This window comes from Tursiops truncatus, chromosome 7, assembly GCF_011762595.2.
Source record: "Tursiops truncatus isolate mTurTru1 chromosome 7, mTurTru1.mat.Y, whole genome shotgun sequence".
Lineage (NCBI taxonomy): Eukaryota > Metazoa > Chordata > Mammalia > Artiodactyla > Delphinidae > Tursiops > Tursiops truncatus.
The window spans coordinates 15,525,853-15,551,785 of NC_047040.1; the positions used below are offsets into that span (position 1 = coordinate 15,525,853).

General features: G+C 45.2%; 1 protein-coding gene and 1 long non-coding RNA gene across 5 annotated transcripts in view; one reads left to right on the forward strand and one right to left on the reverse strand.

Annotated features, from left to right (window-relative positions):
- The window catches only part of SGPP2 (sphingosine-1-phosphate phosphatase 2), a 128,431-nt gene extending 117,704 nt beyond the window's left edge, over positions 1 to 10,727 (reverse strand). The window contains exon 1 of one of the 4 annotated variants that reach the window (XR_012332965.1): positions 9,696 to 9,834. Coding sequence is in view for 2 of the 4 variants with exons in the window: in XM_019923441.3 (XP_019779000.1) it covers positions 9,696 to 9,914 (219 nt within the window). In the remaining 2 variants the exon portion in view is untranslated. Of the gene's footprint in view, positions 1 to 9,695; positions 10,446 to 10,484 lie in introns of those variants that run through there. The other 3 variants (XM_019923444.3, XM_019923441.3, XM_019923442.3) reach the window with 3 other exon arrangements.
- LOC109548008 (uncharacterized) lies at positions 8,952 to 15,198 on the forward strand. Its single transcript, XR_002173990.3, has 3 exons — positions 8,952 to 9,106; positions 10,724 to 11,014; positions 13,250 to 15,198. It is a non-coding gene; the product is annotated as an uncharacterized lncRNA (long non-coding RNA).
- The last annotated feature ends 10,735 nt before the right edge of the window (positions 15,199 to 25,933 follow it).

Genomic DNA, 25,933 nt, shown 5'->3' on the forward strand with positions numbered 1-25,933 from the left:
GCAAAATTATGACAGGATTTTGTTTTCTTCTTTATACTTTTCGGTGTCTTCCACTATTTCTAACATAAACATGCATTCCTTTAATAGTAGAAAAGCATAAAAATTAATTCCAAAGTATTGGACACCTTCCTAGTTGAAAAAAAAATCAAACAATCAAAATTCAGAAAGGAGAAGAAAACCAACGAATTTCTAACACAGCCTCCTTTAACTTGTCACGCTTTTAACAATATCTTTGATGTTCTATTTCACGGCTACCTTTTAAGTCACCTATCAAGAGGGGATGATTTTTTTTTTTAACTGCAAAAAAAAAAAAAGTTCACCTATGCCCTTTCCACACCAATTAAGCCCCGGTCTCTCAGCTGCCAACATTTTACCCCCAGGAGCCCTCTTCTCACCATCATCAACTCTTCCTCCACTCAGAGGAGTTCCTGCTTTGAGGAGCTGTTTCCCATAAAATTCTATGAGAACAAAGTTTTTGCCACTTGGAAAAATCAAAACGTACCCGGAGATGACAGAGGACATTTCTCCTGGAGGCATGATTACAAATACATGGCATTAACAAAAGCAAGTATGAACCCAGTGTTTTGTTTTGGATCGTTTCATCTTGTTTTATTAAACAAAGAGGTATAAAACTGCCAAAAGCATTTGGAGGACTAGAGGTAATATTTCAAAATAGTTTGAGGAAACCATTACTCCCCTTCCCAAGATTCCTAACCGCGCACTCAAGATCTCTGGTGGTTCACTCATCTCCCTCCCATCCACCCTGGCCCACGCCTAAGGATTTTTTCTTTGTTTTCAAAACAGTTTGCTAATTAGCCCACACTGTTTGAAGCAAGAGTGAGAGGAAAAAAATGTGAATCAGTCTTGACCGGATTTTTCCGTATCTCGTTTTCTTAATATGCAGAAAGTATCTCACCAGGCAAGCAGAATTGTAAAGACCAGTGGATGCCCCAATTTTAGGATTTCTATAGTTTTCTAACACAGATAGGAGCCTTCTATATGTGTTGCCAGGAGACACTGACAGTATTTTCTCCCAGGAAAATTGTATGCCAAATAAAATGTAAGAAGAATGCCTTTGCTCGAGACATAATTCTTATCAGGACAACAGAGGATTTAATCATTAACTATACCCACAGAGGTGAAAGTGCTTTTAAAATTGGAAAATTTCAACACCTCAATTATAAGAAAGGTAAAATTAGATTAGACTTGCTGTCAACGCCTTCCTAAAAAAAGCACAGTTATCTAATCACATTTTAAAGGCTGACAGGTGTTTCACCGTCATCAATTTTTAGCAATACCTGAACTCCCTTCACGGTGTCCAACAGAAGACAGCAAACCAATAAAAAAGTTATTCATTAATCAAAACCTTCATCAGTTTCCTGGTAAAAAGGACAGAGCTTACACTGAAAAAAAAGCCATTAAGCTAAAGAAAGGCACAGCCAGGTAAAGTGGTCAGGGGTAAAATGACCCCAGTTCTGACAGGAGAGGGCAGGCGGCCACATTTCTGCCAAGAAAGAAAATGTTGAGTTTAGCACACCCTTACATGCTTCATTCAACAGGGATCGTTAAGTACCTGTTGACAGGTTAATATGTTCCAAGCATACGTTAGACTGGGGATGCACAGGTGAGGAAGAGGACCCTGGTCCCTCCCTCACAGCGCCCCCCCGCCGCCCCCATTCCCAGCTTCACAAAAATGCTAGAACTAATGATTTAATTCCAATTATGTGCAAGTCTTCGGAGCACTAGAGACCAGCATGTTCTGGTTGCAAGTGGAGAGCCACTCAGGTCCCCTCCAGTGAGAGGAGCTGTAAAGTCATCCTCAGAAGTAAGGAAATACACCTGCAGCGGTGTGAGCCTCACCGTGTGCCATTCCAGCTCAAAGTCAGCAGTCCTCTAGCACCTCCCCCCTCCGAAGGGGAGTCTCACTCAAGACTTGGCTTCTTTCTCCACGTGGAGTTTTTCCTGCTGCTTTTACCACCCACTGGTGCAGGCTTTCTGCCCTCGTCTCTACTGTGGACATCTGCCTTGTTACTGCTTTTTCTGTCTCAAGGCTTCTGTTTATGACCTCCTTTTTCTCTCTGAAGTCCATCACGACTCTACCATTTATGTCTCTACGTCTGAGGTCTGGATCTTCCATTCAGAGTCCCTAAGGGAGCAATCTGATTGGTTCCATTAGTCACTCTCCATTACGCAGTATCCCAATTAGGTGAAGTTCCCGTGCAAGGCCATTTCATAAGATGCTGACCAGCCTAAAGAGGCTGCTTTTGACTCAAGGGCTGACCCCTGATCCAGTCAGCTTGTAGCCATAATGATGGGGTCCCCTGATTCAAAACATGGCAACCTACATCTTAAGAAACCATTTGTGGTCTCTTTCCTCCTAAGGCATTTACAGGCGCAGGAGACACTCAAAGTATCACCAAGAACCCAAAACAGATACTAAGGCTTGATTTAACATTAATTCCATATTTGCTGTTGTTTGAATATAACATCGCCATTTCTTTTTTTTTTTTTTTTTTTTTGCGGTACGCGGGCCTCTCACTGTTGTGGCCTCTCCCGTTGCGGAGCACAGGCTCCGGACGCGCAGGCTCAGCGGCCATGGCTCACGGGCCCAGCCGCTCCGCGGCACGTGGGATCTTCCCGGACCGGGGCACGAACCCGTGTTCCCCGCATCGGCAGGCGGACTCTCAACCACTGCGCCACCAGGGAAGCCCAACATGGCCATTTCTTAAATGCTTTAGCACCAAGTCCCTCAGTGCCCCACAGAGGCATTGCCATTCAATCCCACACTCTTTCCGATTAAGCACACTGACACCCGAGAACCTTTCTCAGCACCGCGCCTGAGTTGAAAATTCTGATTTGGCACATGGGATGAAATTGATTTGCCATCCCCCTGTCTATAGGATGAAGTCCAAGTTCTGCAGGAAGCCACACTAAGGGTTTAGCCTGCAACTCTGGCTCTAGCTCAACACTCTATCCAACCTAACCTCACCAGTTTCCTTACACAATGTATGCTGGATATTCTCCATTCGTCCTTCCAGATCCACTCTCCATGTTTCTCCAGGGAGGCCGACCTTCTCGGATTGCATCAGCCCAAGCTCCCTGGCTTCTGGTTGAATTTGGACGAGGAGAGGTATTGGCAGGATATGAGAGGGCACACAGAGAAGAAGTGTGAGATGTATTTCCCCCTCTCCTCCCGCCTGGCTGTGGCTCCTTCTCTACTAAAGGCCTCAGCTCCAGTCAGGGGCCTCTCTCTGACAGCTAAGCTCTCCTTGGGTCTGGGGTTACCAGACGCTATCCTCTCCCCTTGCCTTTCTAGGCTGAAGTTGCCTGTTCCAGGACACTTCATCCTCCCGTGCTGATTTTTTTCCAGCCCTGCCTACATCTTTGTAAATGATCCCATCTTTGAACTTCCTTCAATTACCCCACCCCCTTTTAAAAAATTTTAAATAGACTTTTATTTTTTTAGAACAGTTTTCAATTTACAGAAAAATTTATTTTCTTCTATTTATTTATTTAATTATTTTTGGCCATGCTGCATGGCTTGTGGGATCTCAGTTCCCCCGAGTGGGGCTTGAACCTGTGCCCCTTGCAGTGCAAGTGAGGAGTCCTAAGCACCGACTAACCTTGAGTCCTAACGCTGGACTGCCAGGGAATTCCCAATTTAGAGAGAAATTCAGAACATAGTATAGAGAGTTCCCACGTATTCCACATTCTTCCCATATACTCTGCAGCCCGTTTCCTGATCTTTAACGTCTTATTAGTATGATTCACTGGTTACAATACTAACGGGTTATTTTTAACCAAGGTCCATATTCTTTTCAGACTTCCTTAGTTTTTACTGAATGTCCTTTTTTTCTGTTCTAGGGGCCCATCCAGGACTCCACAATTACACTTAGTAGTCATATCTCCTTAGGTTCCTCTTGGCTGTGACAGTTCCTCAGACTTTCCTCGTGATTGATGACCTTGACAGTGTTGAAGAGTACAGGTTTTTTGTAGAATGCCCCTCAAATGGGATTTGTCTGATTTCTTTCTCATGATTAGAATAAGGGTTTGGGTTTGGGGGAAGAAGACCACAGAGGTGAAGTGACATTTTCAACATGTGTCAAGAGTATATCGTTTCAACACAAACCAAGAACACATCCATCATCGTGACTTATCACTGATGACGTCAGCCTTGATCACCTGGCTGAGGTAGTGTCCATCAGGTTCCTACATTGTAAAATGTAGGGGCTCTTTCCATATTGTACTCTTTAGAAGGAAGTCACTGTGTGCAGCTCACACTTAAGGAGAGGGAAGTTACGCTTTCTCTCCCTGAAGTAGAGTAGAACCTACGTTATATCGTTTTTTCTTTCTTCTCTTTTTCTTTGGTAAATTGAGGTAAAATATTCATAACACAGAATTTGCCACTTTAACCATTTTTAAGGGTTTCAATGACCCCTTATCAGTAGGCCATCTGTCTCCTGCTGGGACTCTTATGATACCCAAGTTGAACTTGTCACTATTCATCAAAAATAATAACGTGTCTTTATGTTTTATTACATGAGATTTCCATGTAAAGAAAAGAGATTCTCACATTTTCATCTACTTGCCTCGTACTTGACTCAAGATGTCATGGGCTCCCCTAGGGATCACCATTACTCCTGCTACTGTCTCCCTGACCACGTATTTCTTCCTCTATACTCTAGCACTGGTTGCATTGCACCATTTTCTTGGTGGCTTTCCCAGGGCAGGAACTAAATCTTATTTATCTTTGTATCTTTAAGGCTGAGGACGGTCTCAGAAACCCAGTAGCTGATCAATAAATGTTAGCTGGAAATAAAGGAAGCAAAGATGAGATAGAAGCAGAAGTGGCCTATTTTCTCCAAAGATTAAAGAGAATGTTAATACCTAAGGTTGGTGAGGGTATAGGAAAACCTGCACTCCTAGTTACGTATCCCTCCACCCTTTCTGTGGGACAAGTTGGTAACACCTATAAAAAGCCAAAATATAGGCATATTTCTACCCAGCAATTACAAGTTTGGAAATTTAAATTAAGAAAGCAATCAAAGACTGACATCAGTCTTGGCCATGATTTTTGGATTTGACACCCAAAGTCGAGGCAGCGAAAGCAAAAATAAACAAGCTGGACTACATCAAACTAAAAGCCTTCTTCACAGCAAAGGAAATTCATCAATAAAATGAAAAGGCAACCTAACTAAATGAGAGAAAATAATTGCAAATCATATATCTGATAAGAGAGGTTAATTTCAAAAATATATTAAGAATACAACTCAAGAGCGAAAAACCAAACAACCCAATTTAAAAATAGGCAGGGGGGCTTCCCTGGTGGCACAGTGGTTGAGAGTCCGCCTGCCGATGCAGGGGACACGGGTTCGTGCCCCGGTCCGGGAAGATCCCACATGCCGCGGAGCGGCTGGGCCCGTGAGCCATGGCCGCTGAGCCTGCGCGTCCAGAGCCTGTGCTCCGCCACGGGAGAGGCCACAACAGTGAGAGGCCCGCGCACCGCAAAAAAAAAAAAAAATCAGGTTGAATATTTACCGAGTGATTATCTTTGGGCAGTGGTATAATGGGCATGGATTTAACTTTTTCTTTGTATTTTTTCCAAGTTTTCTCATCTGAACAATATCTGCAACTAGAAAAAGATCAAATGTACCTTTTCAAAGTGGCTTATTTTGTCATTTCCTACCTGAGCACCCATCTGAAGATAATCAACACTTGAAGACTGATCTGTCGGCCAGTTTAGATATAATCAAGCCCAGACATCCACAGCCACCATGACCTCTGCTTCCAGCCATCACCACCTTGTCCTGAACACACTAAGGTGGTGGATCCCAGGGGAAGAGAATTCAGAGCTTCCCCCTTCTGTTTGCCAGCTTCTCTGGGGTCCCACTTCTGACCTGGATCCTGGACATCGGTTTTTTTGTTTGTTTTGTTTTTAAAGCCCCTCTAACTGACTGTAATGTAGAGCCACAGTTGGAAACCCACGGTTCTATTCTACTCTGCTCACTTTGCAGGTGGGACAACAGAGGTCCAGAGAAGTTCAGAATGATCCCAGGGCAGACAGACCTAGATCCTGGTCTTTTGATTCCTGGTCCTTTGCACTTAAGCAAACCCATAAAATCAAGGGTGAGGTTTTGTAGATTGACAGACTTGGAGCACCCCAAATGTTTCAAGAGGAAAACGGGGAGCGCAAAAAGACTTCTAAAAATAACCTAATTTTGATCCCTTCCCCAATCCAAGTTTAGAACTATGTCTGAGCAAATAGTTATCCAAAAGTATTTATTGAGCACGGTACAGTTTGGAAAGATTAACCACGGTCTAACATAACAATGGGAAAGGCACTACAAAATCTAACTTAATGCAATGGTGTTGAGTGAGCGAAGATAATAGAAATCAAAATACCATTGTATTCAAGGTTGGCTTTATCCCAGAACAAATAAACATAATTCCGAGAGACCGGCCTCTGCCCTCCTAGCTGGGTCCTAGGACCCCTGTCTCTTTCTCCTGGTGACTGCCAAGAACGTCCTCCTCTGGTTACCCTTGCAAACCAGTTACACTTGTAAACCAAAAGCAATAGTTTCTCTTTCCATCCAGTCTCTACCCTGCCCCCAACCAGTCCTAACACCTCACACCTTCCCAATGAGACAGATAGAATGAAGCCTCGGATTGTTTCCCTGGAAGGTGTGCACGGTAGAAAAAAGTTTAGACTTAAGTCACCGATCTGACCGTGTGATATCTGGAAAGCCCTCAACAAAGCATTCAACTCTTTAGGACGCAAACCTTTTCTGTCTGTGACATGCATGGCTACTGGGAAATCTATGAGGGCCAGTCTGATTTATTCAGTGACAGCTTTGTGCAAGCCCAGCCCAGACCTGGTTTGTAAACGTGTAGTTAATCTTGAAGCTAGTGGCGTGTGGTGTTACAAAAATGTGTAATGGAAGCCCTCACTTAGTCATTTCCCTACCTGTCCCTGCTTTAAGCAGTACAAGAAATACAGAAAACATGGGAGGTGAGAAAGATTAGATTTGTTGCAATCTAAGAACAACTTCGATTGTTGAAGAAAACAACTTCACTATTGTTTGAAGTGTCTTAAATCAATACCCTGGTGCTGTCTGACTTCTAAGTTATGTGGAAAAATTTGATTTTCAATATTTACACTTCAGTTTTTAAAAATCCTCAATTTCTTATCTTGAATTCTTAGCTCCCTCTTTTTCACGATATAGTGAGTGAAGGGTGTTAGATGGGAAGGGGGAAACCCCACCATTGGCCTCACCGAATGCCCGGGTTGTTCAAGCAGCAAGACACGTCTCTGCAAGAATATCTGCTTGTTTTGCTTTTAAAGCGCAATTTTATATTGCCATCCACACTCATTAGTTTACAAAATTCACTGAGCTCCCACATGCCGGGCCATGAGGAGAAAATACTAAGCAAGCTAGACAAGTTGCCTGCATTCTTAGAGCTTATCATTCACTGGAAGAGGCGGCCAATAATCAGATATCTGCACAAAGGTGTGCCTGCACAATGTGATAACTGCTGTGAAGAAACACAGGAGCAAAGAGAACCCGTAAAAGGAGGAGGGAGACTGGAAGGTGAGTGAAAGTGTCTCCTGAGGAATTGACCTTTGAAACTGAAGGATGAATGGGAGTTTATTTAGAGAAAGAAGGACAGGGAGCTCAGGGAGGCACAGGCCACAGGCCAGGCAAAGGCCAGAGGCCAAGGGGAAGAGTAGCTGTTGGAGAGAAGTTTTGTCAGCTGTCCCCTTAAGGTCTTATCAATTATACGGGGCAGGTATGCAATTGTTTTCTTTTGGCAACTCCACCTGTACTTGCAAAGTATTAATCTTTCCAAGTCACTTGACACCAACCCACCTTTAAAAACATTAACCCATTATTTATCAAGTGCTCTCATTTTTTCCCCATCACACACCAATGTGGTGATTTCTTATCGTGAATTTTTAGCTCTCTTACTTTTACATGATCGATAGTGAGTGAGGTCGTGTGTAGGATGGAAAGGGGGCGACCCTTCCGTTTGGTTCACTGAATGATCAGGGTCTTCAGGTGGCAAGATAACACCTCTCTACAAGAAAATCTGCTCATCTCGCTTTTAAAGGGCAAGATGGTCCTTTTCCAGAATTGAAAGTTACATGACTAAGGGTAATGTTTAAAACAGTTTGAGAAACACTAAGGGGAAAATGCGCTCTTCGCCAGCTTCCTGAATTAGGGAGACAGAGTAGACCCTTGAGGAGAGAGCAACAGAGAGCTGCCCGTGCATCTGCCTGTGGGTATAAAGTGTGTGTGCACAGAAAACGCCAAACAGCATTTCAGGATGGAGACTGGTTCTTATTCCTTCCCTCTGCCCCATTTTAAAGACAACGCGAGAGGAAAGGGGAAGGGGAAAGGGGGCTCTCAAACTCATCTAAAAGTTACTGGGTGTCATGGGGACAGAGAATGAACAACAAGAGATGGAAAAAAAAATACTACGCAGGAAGATTTCTCTGGACTGGAACCCACCCCCCAGCCTCTAAATAAATCCTACAATTTAATGCCCATAATATTCCATCGCACATGGAAGCCAGGTTCTTCATAATTCCTCAGTTACTAGATCTAGAAATCTACACATAAAGGCCATCCTGCTGTCACCAAAACTTTTAGGAAGAAAAATACGCGGTTTCCTCCACCACCCCCGCCAAGAGTTGTAATTAATACATTGTTTCAGTTTTCATTTGCCACACTTTCTACCTCCCCTCCCCAGAAGGGCAGCTTCTGTGGCGGCCCAGGGCATCTCATAGCTGCAGGGAGCCCTCCCTCCCAGAGGGCAGCCCTGCGCCCCGGCAGACAGCAGCCCCGGCACATTAGCATCTGCAGCCTGTCTGGGCCCTCCCCTCTGGAGTCCCTGTGCACTGCGACGACGCGCTGGCTTCCCAAAGCCGCAGTGGATTGTGTAACCACACTGTGAACGCCTAGAGGACAGCGTGGTTAGCTTCACTCCTGACAGCATCTGTTAAAAGTCACTGGTGCCGGTTAATAAGAGACCCACCAGGCAGGAGGGACCCTAAGACTCTGGGGGAAGGAGAGAGCGAAGCGCTGTCTGGACGACATCACTGGAGGTAGGGGGTGAGCTTTATAAATCTCTCCAGCAGCAATATTTAAACCCGAAATTCTGTCCTTAGAGCTGGCGTTGCAGGACGGTGAAGGGCGCGCTGAGCCCCGCTCCACGCCTTTAGTGCGGATCAAAGAAAGGGGGATGGGCGGAAACTCAGAATCCTGGGGGGAGTAGTCAGAATTTCTCCTCAGGGAAGCCTCTTGTGAAAATGCCAAGGACGTCTCCGCTCCTCTTTTCAATTATGTAACTCTTACACATTTGGGAGAATACGCATGAACATAAATTTAATTACTTATGAAACTAGAAAGTCTCCAAATAGGCTGCATTTAAAGCTCTGGGGGCTTCTGAAGTCTTACTAGACCTGGTTGCCACCTGGCAGCGTTAGAGGATGTCATCCTAGGGATTGGACTCCCACCCACCCCTCCCTGGTACCCACAGCGCGGGCAGCCGGGTCGCCGCTAGGGTATGGGGCCCTCTCGGCACGGCAGGATCGGCGCGCACCCACCGCCGCGTCGCCAGGACCAGCAAGTCCGCAGGCGGCGGGGCGAGCTGTCCCCTCCCCCCACCACTGCGAACACCTGGCCCGCGGTTACCTGCGGGACCGCGACTCTCCGCAGCCCACTGGCCGGCTCCCCGGCGCCCCTGCCTTTGGCTGCGGGGAGATGCCCGAGCCCGGGCGCCCGCGCCGCGCCCTCCGCGGGGCCAGCACAGGGCTCGCCGGGGCCTTCATCCGGCGCGGGGAAGAGCCCGCAGCGGCGCTGGAAGCGGGCGACGAGCTGGGAATCCTGCAGGCTCCAGAGCAGCTCGGCCATGGTGATCCCGGGGCCGCCGCCGCCACCACCACCCGGTGCCCCCCGCTCGCACCGTCCCTCCTGCCTTCGCCCTCGCCGGGCCGGGCGCTCGGGGTGGCGGGCGGGGCCCGGGGCGCCAGCCAACAGGTGCGCCGCTCGGGTCCTAGCGCCCGCCCCGCGCACGCGGACGTCCAGGTGTTCGCCTTCACCTTGCGCCAGGCACGTCCGCCCTCCTTTCCTTCCCGGCGGGCCCGGGCGGGCTCGGGCGATCCCCGGCGTCCGGCCCGCTCGGAACTGGGCGAAAGGGTACAGGTGTCTACACCGCGCCTCTCTGCGCCCGAGCGCGCCTCCTCCACCCCTCCCGGCTGGTGCAGAAGTGCTACCTAATGGGGAGCGGCCGAGCACGTGTGGGCCTGCGTGAGTCCATCCTGGCGTGCGCCGGCTGATCGCTTAGTGACCTTCCTTTCACTTTTGAGCTCAAGGGGAGGTCTGATTTCCCCTCCAGCTCCCCGCATCCCGCCTGTAGTCCTGCCTTTGCCCACCTCCGGCAGGTAGAGGGAGCCCCCCTAGGGAAGATTCCCAAGTTCTTACCAAACTCTGCGTGATGCAACGTCTCCCCACGGGCCCAAACTTCTTTGACCTTGCTCCACCGAGGAGGTTCGAAGTGGATCCTGAGTCATCCTCTGCGTCCCTACCCTTGCCCTTGTGATTTGGCAACTGGGGAACACTTTGAGGCAGGTGGAAAGGAAAATTGATTCTTTCTTGGCTTTCCGCATTAAGAAAGATGGTGGTTGCCCCTCTCCTACTTCTTTTTTCCGCTCTGCCTCTAGACCTTTAGACCCGAAGAGAACAAGGTGTTGAAGGACCGCGAGGAGGTTGACTTCTCCCCACACCTGCACCTGCTTTAGGGATCTCAGCAGAACAGCAAAGAAAACATCCTGCTGGTCGACCTTGGTTTTCCCTCCTCCCTCCTGAATCTTCTAGCGGCACGGCACTTCCTCACAGGGAGTGAAAGGCAACAGTCAAATTAGGCCCAGATGACCTGCTTGCAACGAAAGTGCAACTCAATCCTTCTGTCTTCAGTCTGCAGCTGAAGGCTGAGCATTTCCTGGTGGCCCAGGGTAAGTCCTGCCAAGTATTTGGTTGCACAAATGACTATGGAGGAACACCTGCCACGACCTTGTTTATCCAGATGTCAATTCAGGTCTTTGGGATGTAGCTTTCAAGGATGACTGGTCTCCCTCATGCCTGAGTTTCCTCTCTCCTTCCCAGTCCTGCCTGGTGAGCAAAATCAAGGTGGCTGAGAGAGCAATGAAACTATTGGGAAATACCGTTCCCCACTTAACTCACAGAAGAAGTACAGAGCTGCCGTCACAATCCAGCTGTGTCACACACAGAGATGTTCAATCCTAGAAGCAGAAGGCTTCTCTCCTCAATGTTGCTGTCATTTACAGTCACTGGGACCAAACCCTGTGGTTTAGTTTGTTGTTGTTTTTGTGGTTTAGTTTTAACAGCTGGAATTGTAGTGGTTTCGGACCTGTTCTTTTTTTTTTTTTAATATTTATTTATTTATTTATTTTTTGGCTGCGTTGGGTCTTCGCTGCTGCGCGGGGGCTTTTCTCTAGCTGTGGCGAGCGGGGTCTACTTTTCCTTGCTGTGCGCGGCCTTCTCATTGTAGTGGCTTCTCTTGTTGCAGAGCAGGGGCTCTAGGCACGTGGGCTTCAGTAGCTGTGGATCGCGGGCTCTAGAGCGCAGGCTCAGTAGTTGTGGCGCACGGGCTTAGTTGCTCCGCGGCATGTGGGATCTTCCCAGACCAGGGATCGAACCCATGTCCCCTGCACTGGCAGGCAGATTCTTAACCACTGCACCACCGGGGAAGTTCCAGACCTGTTCTTTGTATGTGTTAAAAGAAATATGTTCCCCATGAAGACACTTGAGTGATGTTATCTCCCAAATTCGATGCTTTGATTTTCCTTTCTCCCGATTAGGAAAAAGAGGCAAAGCCAAACATGGCACATGGAGCATAAGGCCAAAAATCACATATTCAGACAATGCATTATATCCCCTTGGGGACCAGGTACTGCCTGCAGCTTCCAGTGGCTTGTGATGTCACAGTGTGCCTCACTTTCCTCCTGTGATGAGATGAGAATCCTCACTTCTTGTCTTTCTTATATGGCTGGGGTGGCCGTGCTTGGCTTGTGGCAGTATTACTCCAATCTCCTCCTCTGTTGTCACAGGGCATTCGCCCTGCATGACTCTCTGTGCTCAAATTTCCCTCTTCTTATAGGGACACTAGTCACTGGATGAGGCCTCATCTTAACATGATTACATCTGCAAAAAGGCCACAGTCACAGGTTCTGGGTGCACATGAATTTGGAGGGAATGCTTCTCAACCCAGTAAAGTACTTTCTCAGTGCCAGGCATGTGCTCAGTACTTTCATGCCATAACTAATTTAATCACACTTTATCCTCCCAGTGGCCCTCATCCTTCATGTATTTGACAATTGTGCATTTACTAGTGTCAGACACTCTTCTAGGCCTGGGGATACGTCAGTGAAAACACCAGAGGCCCTAGATCATGGAACTTATATTTTAGTGGGGGGACAGCTCATTTAAAAAATCAAATAAATCTGTACTTTTAGGAAGCGACAAATGCTATGGAGAGGAGCAAGGTGGGTGGGGTAGGGGGAAGACCTGTAGGTAAGTTGGTTACCTCCAAAAGGAGGATATTTGTGCAGAGACCTGAAAAAAAAAAGGAGCCCCCCCCCCGCAATCCAGATCAGGAGAAACAGCATTCCGGACAGAGGAAGCTGCAGTTGCAAAGGCAGCCCAAGCTCAGCAGGGTCGGAGGAACCACCAGGAGGCCAGCCTGGCAGAGGAGGCTTGAGTGCAGGGATTGACTTGGGAGAGGTGGGACCAAGTAGGGCCATTTAGGGTGTAATAAGGAGTAATGCTCCCAGCTCAGAGGCAGGAAACTTGCCCACAGCCACACAACTAAGTGGCAGAAGGAGGATTCAACTCAGGTCTTTGTGACTCTTAAAACGTATTCTTTCCATTACTAAATCACATTCTATCCCTAGAATTTATCTTTACTCTTTACTCTTGTATCGAAAAGTATTCCCAGTGTGTCATGAGTGCTCAGTAAACACTTAGTGAATGTTGTTCTAGACTAAGAGCACCCCTCACAGTTTTTAGAGCTTTGGGAGTTTAGGACTCATTTGCAAATTTTTGCATGTAAATTCTACAACCCCCAGAGGCAAGTCGTTTTATCTCTTTTTGTAGAGGAGAAAACTGAGACTCTGAGATGTGAAGTAATTTTTCCCAAAGTTACAAAATGTATTACATTCTCTTTTCAGGGTCTGCCATCTCACACTGCTCTTATGGGAGGATCTCCTTCCTCCTTCACCCACTCTCTTCCCAGGGGATGGGAAAGGAATGGGAGAGGAGATTGGCAGCCATCGTTTGAGCTATATGACCTGGCCCCCGGTCAGAGCTAATTGGCCCTGGGCTGGACACCACTTGACCAAACTTGGGATCATCAAACGCTTTCTCTTTGGGCATTTGGATTCATAGACCCCAGTATATCTGTTGAACTAAGGAGAAGAAAATTCACAAACTGGAGACCACACCATGGGGCAGGCAAGTGGTCTTACTGCTGAGTGCTCACAAGGGAGAAGTAAAGCAGACACACAGAGAAGTTAGGAAACGCAAGCAATGGATCCTGAGAGACAGCTCCGCGGTGCCTCGTTCCAGCCACAGCGAAGGTCCTCCTAGCCTGGGTTCCCAAACTACCCCCGAATCCTTGGTAACAACTCCCCCATTTCTGTTACTTATGGCCTGAAGAGTCCTAACTCAGCCAGCCAGGAATTGACAGAACACGGAAATGGAGCAGCAACTCCCCACCTTCAAGTCACCATCAAGGGGTTACCAAAGCCCTGCCCACCGCTTGCTGCTGGAGGCTTCTTCTTGCTGCCATGGAAACCGATTCTGACCCCTCACCCCAGCCCATCAGGGTGCTGAAAAGGGCTGCAGAGTCCTGGCTTCCTAAGAGATTCTGGAACACAGTGAATCTATTGATATTTCACCTCATGGTGAATCAGACTGCTTTCTAGGCTTTGCTGGAAATCTAGTCACTTTCTGTGGGGAAGCCATTCTGAGATCCAAGCTAACTTTTGGCACATAACCCTTTCAAAATTTGCAGACTACTGTATATGTGAATTTGGTTACTGGCAGTCTTTTTTTAAAAGGGTAATTTATATCTTTGCATATATGTTACATAAAGTAACCAAAGATTAATAGCCTTAGCAGATTAGAGATACATCATTTGTTGACAAATGGATCAAACCCCAGGCTCCAAGGACTGTCCAGATCACTGAAATTTTAAAACGTAAAGCATTAGACACAGCTTTTTCTTTCTTCTCCTTAACTAATGAAAAAAAAATTTTCTATTTAGACAGTTTCAATAAATCGTCAAACATAAATTCTTGGGGTGGGGGGAGAACCTTTCAGGCTGGGAGAAATTTCAGGTTAAAACCTCCCTGCTTAACTGAGCTTGGCTTTGCAACATTTCATCCTACAAATGGTTTAAAAGAAAACAGTTACAGGTGATGTTCCTGTAAACAGAGGGACAGAAAGAGGGAAAGCAGTAAGAAGAACGACTGGGAGCCTTGAATTTCTCCTGCAGCGAACAGGCAAGGAATGGTCCAGTCCGCATGCGCTCACAACCATGAGTGTTGGTCCAGTCCGCATGCGCTCACAACCATGAGTGTTGGTCCAGTCCGCATGCGCTCACAACCATGAGTGTTGGTCCAGTCCGCATGCGCTCACAACCATGAGTGTTGGTCCAGTCCGCATGCGCTCACAACCATGAGTGTTGGTCCAGTCCGCATGCGCTCACAACCATGAGTGTTGGTCCAGTCCGCATGCGCTCACAACCATGAGTGTTGGTTAAGAGTTTGATTTCAGCCACGACTTCTTGGTTTGAATCCAGTTGAATCAAACCATATGAGACAAAATAGTTTTCCAATGAGTGTTGATGGATTTTGACCACTTTATGAGGAACACTGTAGGGCTTAGCCTGCTCTACCTAACTAAAGAACTTGAGGGAAGAGGGAGATCTCGTGCCAACCAATTTTAAAAGTCAGTCCTCTTTGTTTGGCTTATGCTTTGATAAAACATCAAACATCTACTAGAGAAAAGGGAACCATTTCTTCCAATTCCATCAGGCATGCATTGGGGTTGGTCAAGCTCATATACAGAGAGCCCCAATTTAAGACAAAGAAAATATATTTGACTGTTCACAAGTGGTCTATTAGGAGAGTCATTTTTATTCCTAAAGAATATTCCCTATTAGTAACACTCCTTGTTGAGTCCTTTCCAATAATCAGTTTCCTGGACACTTTTTTTTTTTTTTTTTTGCGGTACACAGCCCTCTCACTGCTGTGGCCTCTCCCTTTGCGGAGCACAGGCTGCAGACGCGCAGGCCCAGCGGCCATGGCTCACGGGCCCAGCCGCTCCGCAGCATGTGGGATCTTCCCAGACCGGGGCACGAACCCATGTCCCCTGCATCGGCAGGCGGACTCTCAACCACTGCGCCACCAGGGAAGCCCCCTGGACACTTTTATAATATGATTCAATTTACAGTTTCAGTTAACATAACACTTTCCAAGACTAGGTTTATTACATAGATCTGGGTAGAACTGTACCACTTAGTTGTCAAAAATTTAAAACCTCATTTACTTCGGAATAAGCTTCCAAATCTAAGTGAAGCATTTGTGGTTATATTTCCTGGGTATATTCAAATTCATGAATCATCTACGAGCTAAAGGTGGATTGGAAAACTTCACAGACATTCATCTCCAATATGCATTGTGTAATAAACAAAGCAAGTCCCAGAATAATGTGGAACACTAGGTATAATATGTTGCTATTTATGTTTAAGATGTTAAAATACACGTTTGTGTGTGTGTGCAGGTACATATATGTGCATACGTGCAAAAGATTTGAAAAAGGTCTGGCGTAAAATCACTCATTAACTAACGGTAGCTACCTCCTGGCATGGGATAGACTTTCAGTTTATCCCATGTGAACTGTTGATGCTCTGAAGTGGCCGTGACTCCAGGAACCCAGCACTCTGATTCAGTGGCCAAGCCACTTTCTTCTGGACTTTCAGTTTATCCCACGGCCACTTCAGAGCATCAACAGGTAGGAGCCCCACACCACCTGCTAGTGCCGGCACAGCTAAAACTGTGGGCCTGGGCTTCCCTGGTGGCGCAGGAGAATCTGCCTGCCAATGCAAGGGACACGGGTTTGATCCCTGGCCCGGGAAGATCCCACATGTCGCGGAGCAAGTAAGCCCGTGCACCACAACTACTGAGCCTGAGCTCTAGAGCCCGCAAGGCACAACTACTGAGCCCACGTGCCACAACTACTGAAGCCTGCATGCCTAGAGCCCATGCTCTGCAACAAGAGAAGCCACGACAATGAGAAGCCTCCACTTGCCACAACTAGAAAAAGCCCGCACTCAGCAATGAAGACCCAACACAGCCATAAATAAATACATACATAAATAAATTTATAAAAAAAAAAAACTGTGGGCCTTTGCTGTGCGAAAGGAAGGAGGACAATTTTAGGGGTTGTTATTCAAGTCAACAAAATTTTACCTTATAAATTCATTTCTTTTCTCTGTTTGATTTTTTTTGTTTTTAATACTTCTAAGTTCTCTCTTTATCTCCAGCTGGAGGCCTAAAACTTACATTTCCCAAACTCGCTCTTGCTGGTAGAGTTCCAGTTTGGATTCCTCATATGAGAGAGGCTGGTGTGATATTTGAAAGTGAGAGGCAAGCAGAAGCACTTTTGCTCCGCAGTCCTGACAGTCTATTGTGGAGGCTTCTGGACCACAGACATGAGGCCTGGCAGCCTCTGGGGGTCTTGCTGTGAAGCGCCCACTTCCTGTGACTCACCGCAGGATCCCGTGATTCCTTTATTTCCTGATTACCTAAATGCCACTGGCAAATTCCCTATGTCCCCCATTCTGTTTTTCAATGGCTAATGAGCTTCTAATTTCTCTTTCTTTCTACTTCAGATAATACTGAGAGTAGTGTATTAGTTCTCCAAGGAAACAGAACCAACAGGAGATTATCTATCTATCTGTCTATCATTATCTATCTCTATCTATATATCTATATGTCTATATACAGAGAGGTATATATATATATATATATATATATATATTCCAGTGTTGTCCAAGGCCATTTGGTCATTTATATTATTTATGTCTCTATACCTGGCCATTTATAAATATATCTATATATTTATATTATATGTAAAATTTAACTATATAGATATATAAATATATCTATATGATTTATGTATCTATATCTATTTCTATCACAAGATTTATTATAAGGAATTGGCTCATATGATTATGGAGGCTGGAAGTCCCCAGATCTGTGGGGTGAGCTGGCAAGCTGGGGACTCAGGACAGCCAGTGGTGTCGTTCCAGTCTGAGTCCAAAGGCCTAAGAACCAGGGGAGGAGATGTAAGTTGGCACTTTACAAGCATTATCTTTAATCATCACAGCAACCAAAAAGTTTGGGAAAAGTTACTATTACCCTATTGGACAGATGAGAAAACTGAGATTTGGAAAGGTTAAATCACTCGCTATAAACTATAGCTTTAATCCATTATTCACTAGCATGATCAACTCACTAGTGGCCTGACCACTGAAGAGCAATCATGTATCTTAGCACATAAAGCAGCTTTTCTTCCACTCACCTGCTGTTGGGGAGAAGTCCCACTTCATCTCCTTACCCAGCAGTCCCCTGTGAAGTTATTAGGAAGGCCAACATTACGTGTTGGACTGGTAAATAACTTGTAGCCCAGAGTAGCCCAGAGGAAGGCAGCATCGAACTAGCCATTCTGAAGGGATGTCCGGTTGGATGGTCTGCCCTCCTCGCCAGCTTGTTTCCAACTCCCTCCAGGATGTGGGGCTCTCTGCACATTTGGTGACCCTTCTCCTGGGTTGTTAGCACATTCTCCCAGCATTCTTCAAAAGCCATTGTAACTCCGAGATCTACAAAAACCATAGGAAGGGATTCTGAATCCTTCTTGGTCAGAGTAGATAAAGAAGACAAAAACAACAACAAAACAGGATGTGGTTCAATGCTGAATTGTTCAGCACCAAGTAAATGAAGAGCTGTTTTAATGTTTTAAGGATAGAAAATGGAGAAGAGAAATCAACATAGGCCTTGTCCTCCATGAATAAACGGTGTGTGGGAGGATATAGGCAGATATGGTAATGACTGTAATAGCCAAGCTGGGATCTAGGATGAAGCAATGGGGGAATAAGGGAGGTAGAAATTAATGACAACTGGAGGATCAGAGAAAGCACTAGAGAGGAGGTAGGGTTTGAGAAGACCTATCTGTAGTGGGAAAGACTGTGACAAACAGAGACCATGGAAGGTTATAACAGACAGAAGACAAAAAACATAGCACAAAGAAAAGCAGAAACATAGAACAGTGTGGGTTGAAGTCTGGGAGGGATGTGAAAGGGAAGAATTATGTCAGAGATGGAGGGTGGATACGATAACAATATGGCCAGACCAGGATCTGCAAAGGGCGCTATCAACAGGCTGTATGTGGATGAAACTGAAATAACAAATTACTTTATTCTAGTCAGTTGTCCAAATATTTTTCTAATTAGTAAATTCAATTATGAAGTTAGATTAATAAAATTGTGTTAAGTATTAATTTACACAAAAAGATATAGTTATTCAGTCTAGCACAGTTACTAAACTATACGTATTAGGTTAAAAATCATGAAAATAAGTTATTGTTTTAAGTTATCATTTTATGGGCTAGGGTAGGTTTCCAATGTACCGATTAAATTTTTTTTTAATTAATTAATTTATTTTATTTTTGGCTGCGTTGGGTCTTTGTTGCTGCACACGGACTTTCTCTAGTAGCGTTGAGCGGAGGCTACTCTTCGTTGTGGTGCATGGGCTTCTCATTGCAGTGGCTTCTCTTGTTGCGGAGCACAGGCTCTAGGCGTGCAGGCTTCGGTAGTTGTGGCACACAGGCTCAGTAGTTGTGGCTCGCGGGCTCTAGAGCGCAGGCTCAGTAGTTGTGTTGCATGGGCTTAGTTGCTCCGCGACATGTGGGGTCTTCCCGGACCAGGGCTCGAACCCGTGTCTCCTGCATTGGCAGGCGGATTCTTAACCACTGCACCACCAGGGAAGTCCCCGATTAAATATTTTTAAAAAGAAGAATTCCATTGTATGTGGGTCACACAAAGGGGTATTTTTATTTTAATACAAATAATTATGTGCTTGGTTCATATGATACCATTAAAATGGATTAGGACCCATTTTTTTCTCAGATGATTTTGATCTATGTTCATTTTAAAATACAAAGGGAAAAGCTTCATTTCAATTAGCTTCATTTTAAAAAGCTTCAACTTTAATTAGACTCACAAAGATTATATAAGTAAATTATCTACCTCAGGTATATTGTTTGGTAAAACTTGTGCTGCTTCAGGAGAGGATGACACCTCTAAAAATGATTATAAGGGGGCTTCCCTGGTGGCGCAGTGGTTGAGAATCTGCCTGTTAATGCAGGGGACACGGGTTTGAGCCCTGGTCCGGGAGGATCCCACATGCCACAGAGCAACTAGGCCCGTGAGCCACAACTACTGAGCCTGCGCGTCTGGAGCCTGTGCTCCGCAACAAGAGAGGCTGCGATAGTGAGAGGCTCGCGCACCGCAATGAAGAGCAGCCCCCACTTGCCACAACTAGAGAAAGCCCTCGCACAGAAATGAAGACCCAACACGGCAAAAATAAATAAATGAATTAAAAATGATCATAAGGGAGAAAAACATGTTTGATGATAGGAACAGAGCTCATATGGCAGCTGGTCAACTAATGGATCCTGTAACCGGCAAAGAGATCAGCTTCTGCAGCTTAAGGAAGAAGCATAATCATGTTGCTAAAAATACACATCAGTGTTTAGTTCTTAGATAACAAATTGGCTGACACAGTACCAAACACATGAAGCTAAGAACATCTTGCAAAATATCTGTGACAAGGTACCCTGGGCCACAGTCATAGTAATACACCACTTTATCTTGGCTGTCAGACCAAATGTTCCCCCATTTGAAGAATATACACAAAATTATCAGTGTGGCAGTGGAAGAAAACAACTCATGGAAATGTGAGATAATTACTCTGATAATCAAGTAAAGCAGAAGATATTATACATATATCACCAATTTCTATCCTCAAAATAGCTCCTTGTCACAGGGACCATTTGCTTTAATATGGTAAGACCAGATTCACCTTATTGCTTCTATAATTCAGGATGAGGAACACTAGATTTTAAGTCAACACATCTTAGAAGCTGTATTACCTAAGTCATGAATCCATTTCAATATTCTGACACTTAGCCTTCTCATCTATAAAATGGGGTTAATAAAACCACAGGATGCTATGGAAATAGAATAACAGTAAGATAAAAAAACAGAGGCTGGCAGAAATTATGCTCATCCTTTTTGTCTTGAATCCAAACTGAGTTGAAAATAAAATGAGGAGTTCAACCTAATTGGTTGACTAGATTCTAGGGACTGATTCACAGTAAGCAGTTGTCACCCAACATCTCTCCCCTCTATTTTCTCCTTTAGTAATCGAACCCTATTTTTTTTTTTTTCGAACCCTATTTTGTTCAGTGTGGCAATGAGCTTACTTGAAAGATTACCCTTCTCGGTCTTTCTTTCAGATAAATGTCATCATTGTCAAAGTTCTGGCCAATGGGAAGTATTACATTCTTCTTTATTCCTGCTCCCTGGAATGCAGAGGTGATAGCTGGAGTTCTAACAGCAATTTTGAACCAAGAGGTGACAAAGAAGATAGAAGTTATTCACTGGGGATGACAGGGCAGACAAATATTGCCCAGGTCTCTGTGGACCCTGTGGATCCAGCATACCACAGTCCCAGTCTATGTGTGGATTTCTTTTGCAAGTGAGCATAAACTCTGTGCTTATAAGACACTTTTATGTTGGGTTCTCTATTAAATACAGCTAAATGTAACTCTAACTCTTATGCCAAAATACCAGTGTATATAAAAAAGAACTGCAAATTATTCATTTACAATGAAAAAATAATTATAAGTCTTAAGGGCCCAGGTAATTGAATACTTAGTATACTCTGTCCTCTAGAAATCTGTCTGGGGAGTAGAGAAAGAAAGTCATGGGGAACTTGCCATACAGTTTTTGTAGCTAGCTACATGAAGTCAGATTTTTTTTTTTTTTGGCTGCATTGGGTCTTCGTTGTGGTGCGTGGGCTTCTCATTGTGGTGGCTTCTCTTGTTGTGGAGCACAGGCTCTAGGCACACCACGGGCTTCAGTAGTTGCAGCACATGGGCTCAGTAGTTGTAGCTCACGGGCTCTAGAGCACAGGCTCAGAAGTTGCTCTGCAGCATGCGGGATCTTCCTGGACCAGGGCTCGAACCCGTGTCCCCTGTATTGGCAGGCGGATTCTCAACCACTGCGCCACCAGGGAAGTCCCCAAGTCAGAGATTTTGAGGACCCAGAATCCACATGGGGACTGACCTGCACTGGGGACCGCATCTCAAGCCCTCTGATCAGAGGATCTTCCCCTGGACAATACTGGGTGAACATGGCCCAATCTCCCTGCTCCCACCACTGGCAGGTATTCTCCCTTCTGAAGATACAGTCTCTCTTTAAATGAGTCATCAACATCAACAAGACTCTCGTGGGACCTGCTGCTACTGTTTTTACAGACTGAAGACTGACCTTTTCAATATCTTTATTATTGTGAATTTAGAACCCACACAAAAGCAGGCAGAATAGTGTAGAGAATCCCCTATGTGCCTATCATTCCACCCCAATGTCACTGCCCCATGGCCAGTGCTGTCCCATCATACCCCCATCTGCTTCCCTCCATCCTGTATTATTTTAAAGCATGTCCCAGACATCATATAATTTCACCTGTGAATATTTCAGAATATCTTTAAAAGATATACGTGTTAGAAGTAACTGCAATCCTACCATCACAAATAATGATAATTCCTGAGGGTCAGATTAAGGTAATTTATTGGGAGGCATTATATGCAGGAAAACATAACCCTAACTCTTATACCAAATACCAATATATATTTTAAAAAACAACAAAGTATTCATTTACAGTGAAAATAATGATAAATCCCATGTGGCCAGAAACTCAAGGGCTACTTCGAGACCCTCTTTCCGTACCTGCCTTCTGCCAAAGATGCTTAGGTTCCCAGCTTCCCATGCAGCTGTGGGACCCATATGTTTCAATCCTGAGCAATGAGATATACAAGGAAGCCTGCCAAGGTTCTCCTGGAAATGATTTTGCTCCCTGATGAAAGGAGAGCTGGTGAGGGGCCCTGCTGCTTCTTGCCTGCACTGAACGCAGGTGTGTGAGAATGTGATGCCAGGAACTTGTTTATGCACCTGCTACCAAGAGGGGAAGCTCAAGAGAATCACAGACATGCGTAAACCAAACGTGGTATATCCATAAATGAAATATTGTTTAGCGATGAAAAGGAATGAAGAACTGATTCATGTACAATATGGATGAACCTTGAAAACCTCATGCAGAGTGAAAAGAGCCAGACCCAAAACCTCACATATTATGTGATTCCACTTATAGTCAATGTCCAGAATAGGCAAAGTTATAGAGACAGAAAGTAGGTCAGTGGTTGCCTAGGACTGAGGGAGGAGAGGAGACACAAGGAAATGACTGCTAATGGGCTTCCTTGGGGGGGATGATGAAAATGTTCCAAAATTAGATTATGATGATGGTTGTAGGACTATGTGAATATATTTTAACTAATGAGCTGTACACTTTAAACAGGTGAATTTTATGGTATGTAAATTATATTTCAATAGAGCTGTTTTTAAAAAAGCTTTAAAAAAAGGCGGGGAATCACAGAGACACCAGTCTAGGGCTCTGACATCATTGGGCTGCTGAACCCATGTCAACAACAGTCTACCTACAAACAGCTTATTTGTGGGGATAAAATAATCCTGGCTTTTTTTTTTTTTTTTTTTTTTTTTTTGCGGTACGCGGGCCTCTCACTGTTGTGGCCTCTCCCGTTGCGGAGCACAGGCTTCGGATGCGCAGGCTCAGCGGCCATGGCTCACGGGCCCAGCCGCTCCATGGCACGTGGGATCTTCCCGGACCGGGGCACGAACCCGTGCCCCCTGCATCGGCAGGCAGACTCCCAACCACTGCACCACCAGGGAAGCCCAGTCCTGGCTTTTAAAAACCACTATTTGTCAGATTTTCTGGCTTACAGTTGAATGTATTCTTAACTAACAGGCTTTAATTTTTCATTCAACTAATATTTATTTAATGCATTAGATACTAGAGAAACAAAAGGACCAACATTCATTAAATTCCCACTAGATACCAGGCGATTTATATACTTTGTGTCATCAATGCCTCACAGCAGCCCTGGAAAGAATGGCCTCTCCCTTCAAGGCACATCCAGCCTAGGGACTTGTTTTTCTGCAGTGGACCACCCACCTCATAACCCTCAAGTGGTACAATTTAAAAATGCAAATTCCTGACTTCATCCTAGACTTGCTAAATCAGACCCACTGGAAATAAATCATTGGTTAATACTATACAAATGTGGTCACACACATACCTGTGCCTCCTGAAACTTTCAACGTAAATCAGAAATCACTGAAATACACAAATATGAATGAAACTTATGACAGCAGAGCAAAAACATCACAAGGACCTTGTGTTAAGAAAATCAGGGTGTTGGGCTTCCCTGGTGGTGCAATGGTTAAGAATCTGTCTGCTAATACAGGGGACACGGGTTCAAGCCCTGGTCCGGGAAGATCCCACATGCCACGGGGCAACTAAGCCTGTGCGCCACAAATACTCAGCCTGCACTCTAGAGCCTGCGAGCCACAACCACTGAGCCCGCGTGCCGCAACTACTGAAGCCCGCGTGCCCAGAGCCCGTGCTCCGCAAAAAGAGAAGCCACCGCAATGAGAAGCCTGCGCACTGCAACGAAGAGTAGCCCCCGCTCGCCGCAACTAGAGAAAGCCCGTGCACAGCAACGAAGACCCAACACAGCCAAAAATAAAAATAAATAAATAAATAAATTCATTTAAAAAAAAAGAAAATCAGTTGTTAAAAAACACGTGTAAAGCTTAGTCTCTGCACTCATGATGGTGTGGTAGGCAGAATTCTTGGATTGCCCCCAGGATCCCCAGTCACGCCCACCCCCATCGTGTACACACACCTCCAAATTTTTCAATCAAATGCTGGGCTAGGTACTGCTGTGAAGGGATTTTGCAGATGTAATCACATTTGCAAATCAGTTTACCTTAAGATAGGGAGATTAACCTGGTAGGCCTGGCCAAATCACACGAACCCTTTAAATCAGGGTCTAGAGGAGAGAGACAGAGGAAGTAAGAGATTTGAAGCAGGAGAGGGATTTGATGTGTGAGAAGTTCTTCGCTGCTGGTTTGAAGATGAAGGAGGCAAGGAATGTGAGTGGCCTCCGGGAACTGAAAGTAGCTTCTAGCTTATAACCAACAAGTAAATGGGAACCTTGGTCCTACAACTGCAAGGAAGTGAATTCTGCTACAACCGTGTGAGCTGGAAAAAGGACTCTGAGGTCCAGAAAGGAGTGCAGCCCAGAGAACATCTTGCTCTCCACCCTAAGCAGAGAATTCAGCTCAGCCTCACCCAGACTCCTGACCCATGGGAACTGTGAGATAACAAAATTAATGTTGCTTTGAACAGCTAAGTTTGTGGTAATTTTTATGCAGTAATAAGAAAACTAATGGAGAAGGGATCTTGGGTAAGATATATTACAGAGGGAAAGTTGGCAAAGTAAGCAACTAATGGAATAGAGAGAGAGTAGGAAGAGCCGGAAATAGTCTTCCTTACAGCAAAGTACTTATTTCCTTTAATTATATACATTTAAGGGGAGTATTAGTAAGGCATACATTTGGCTGCAAATAGTGGAATACGAAACTACTAGTACTGAGTATTGAGTAGTACAAGCAATTTATCTCTCAGAGCTACTGTGATTACTCAGTTATGCTGGCATAAATCCTTTCTATCTTTCTGAATCCCTGCTATTTTAATTTGTCAGCTCTTTGTCATCTTGTGTCATGATCGTAAGATGGGTGCTGGACCTCCAGGCATCACATACTTTCTGGTCAGGAAGAAAGGGATAAGCAAAGGGTATTGCCAGCTGAGTCTGCTCTTTTGCATTGAGAAAACAAAATATTTTCTGAAAGCCCTACTCAGAAGATTCACTTACATTTCAATGGCCACAACTAGATTACCTGGCCACCTTAAAGCAATAGTGGCCAAGGGGAATGAGATTAGTATCACTGGTTTAGACCAGTCACAATCCATCCCCTTTCACTGGGGTGGAGATCCCTGTCACCACCTGAGCACATCAAGGTTTTCTTCACAGTAGGGGCAGAGGCAAGAATGGACAGTCGGAGGCAACACATGGTGTCTCCCACGGTTGGAAAGAGCATTTCATCATTAACTCAACAAATATTTATTGATCACCTACTAGGGCATGGCCCAGGGTTTACAAATCCGGTGTGTGTGTGTGCATGAGCATGTTATGTGTGTGCGGGTGTTTGGTGGGGAGGGGGACACAGGCATGCAAACAAGAATTACAGTGAGAAGTGCTGTATTTGCAAAACGAGAATCTCTACTTTTGTTTTTGAACATAATGTACTCATCAGAGATACATTAGCTGAATCCCTAAAACAGTAATAACAGGCCCCAAGAAAGCATATATTGATCTGTGCTTTTAAAAAGGAGAAAATGTTTTAATTGGTAGAAAATATATTCACAGTAAACTTCTAAGAGCTATTGAACTAAGTATAGATCAATACCTTGAACTAAATCTGGATGAGAGACATAGCTCTCATTTAAAATGCAGAAGTGTGACGAACCCACAGACGTGCTGTCCTTTCCAAATGAGGTGTTAAAATCCTTCTCTATTTTATG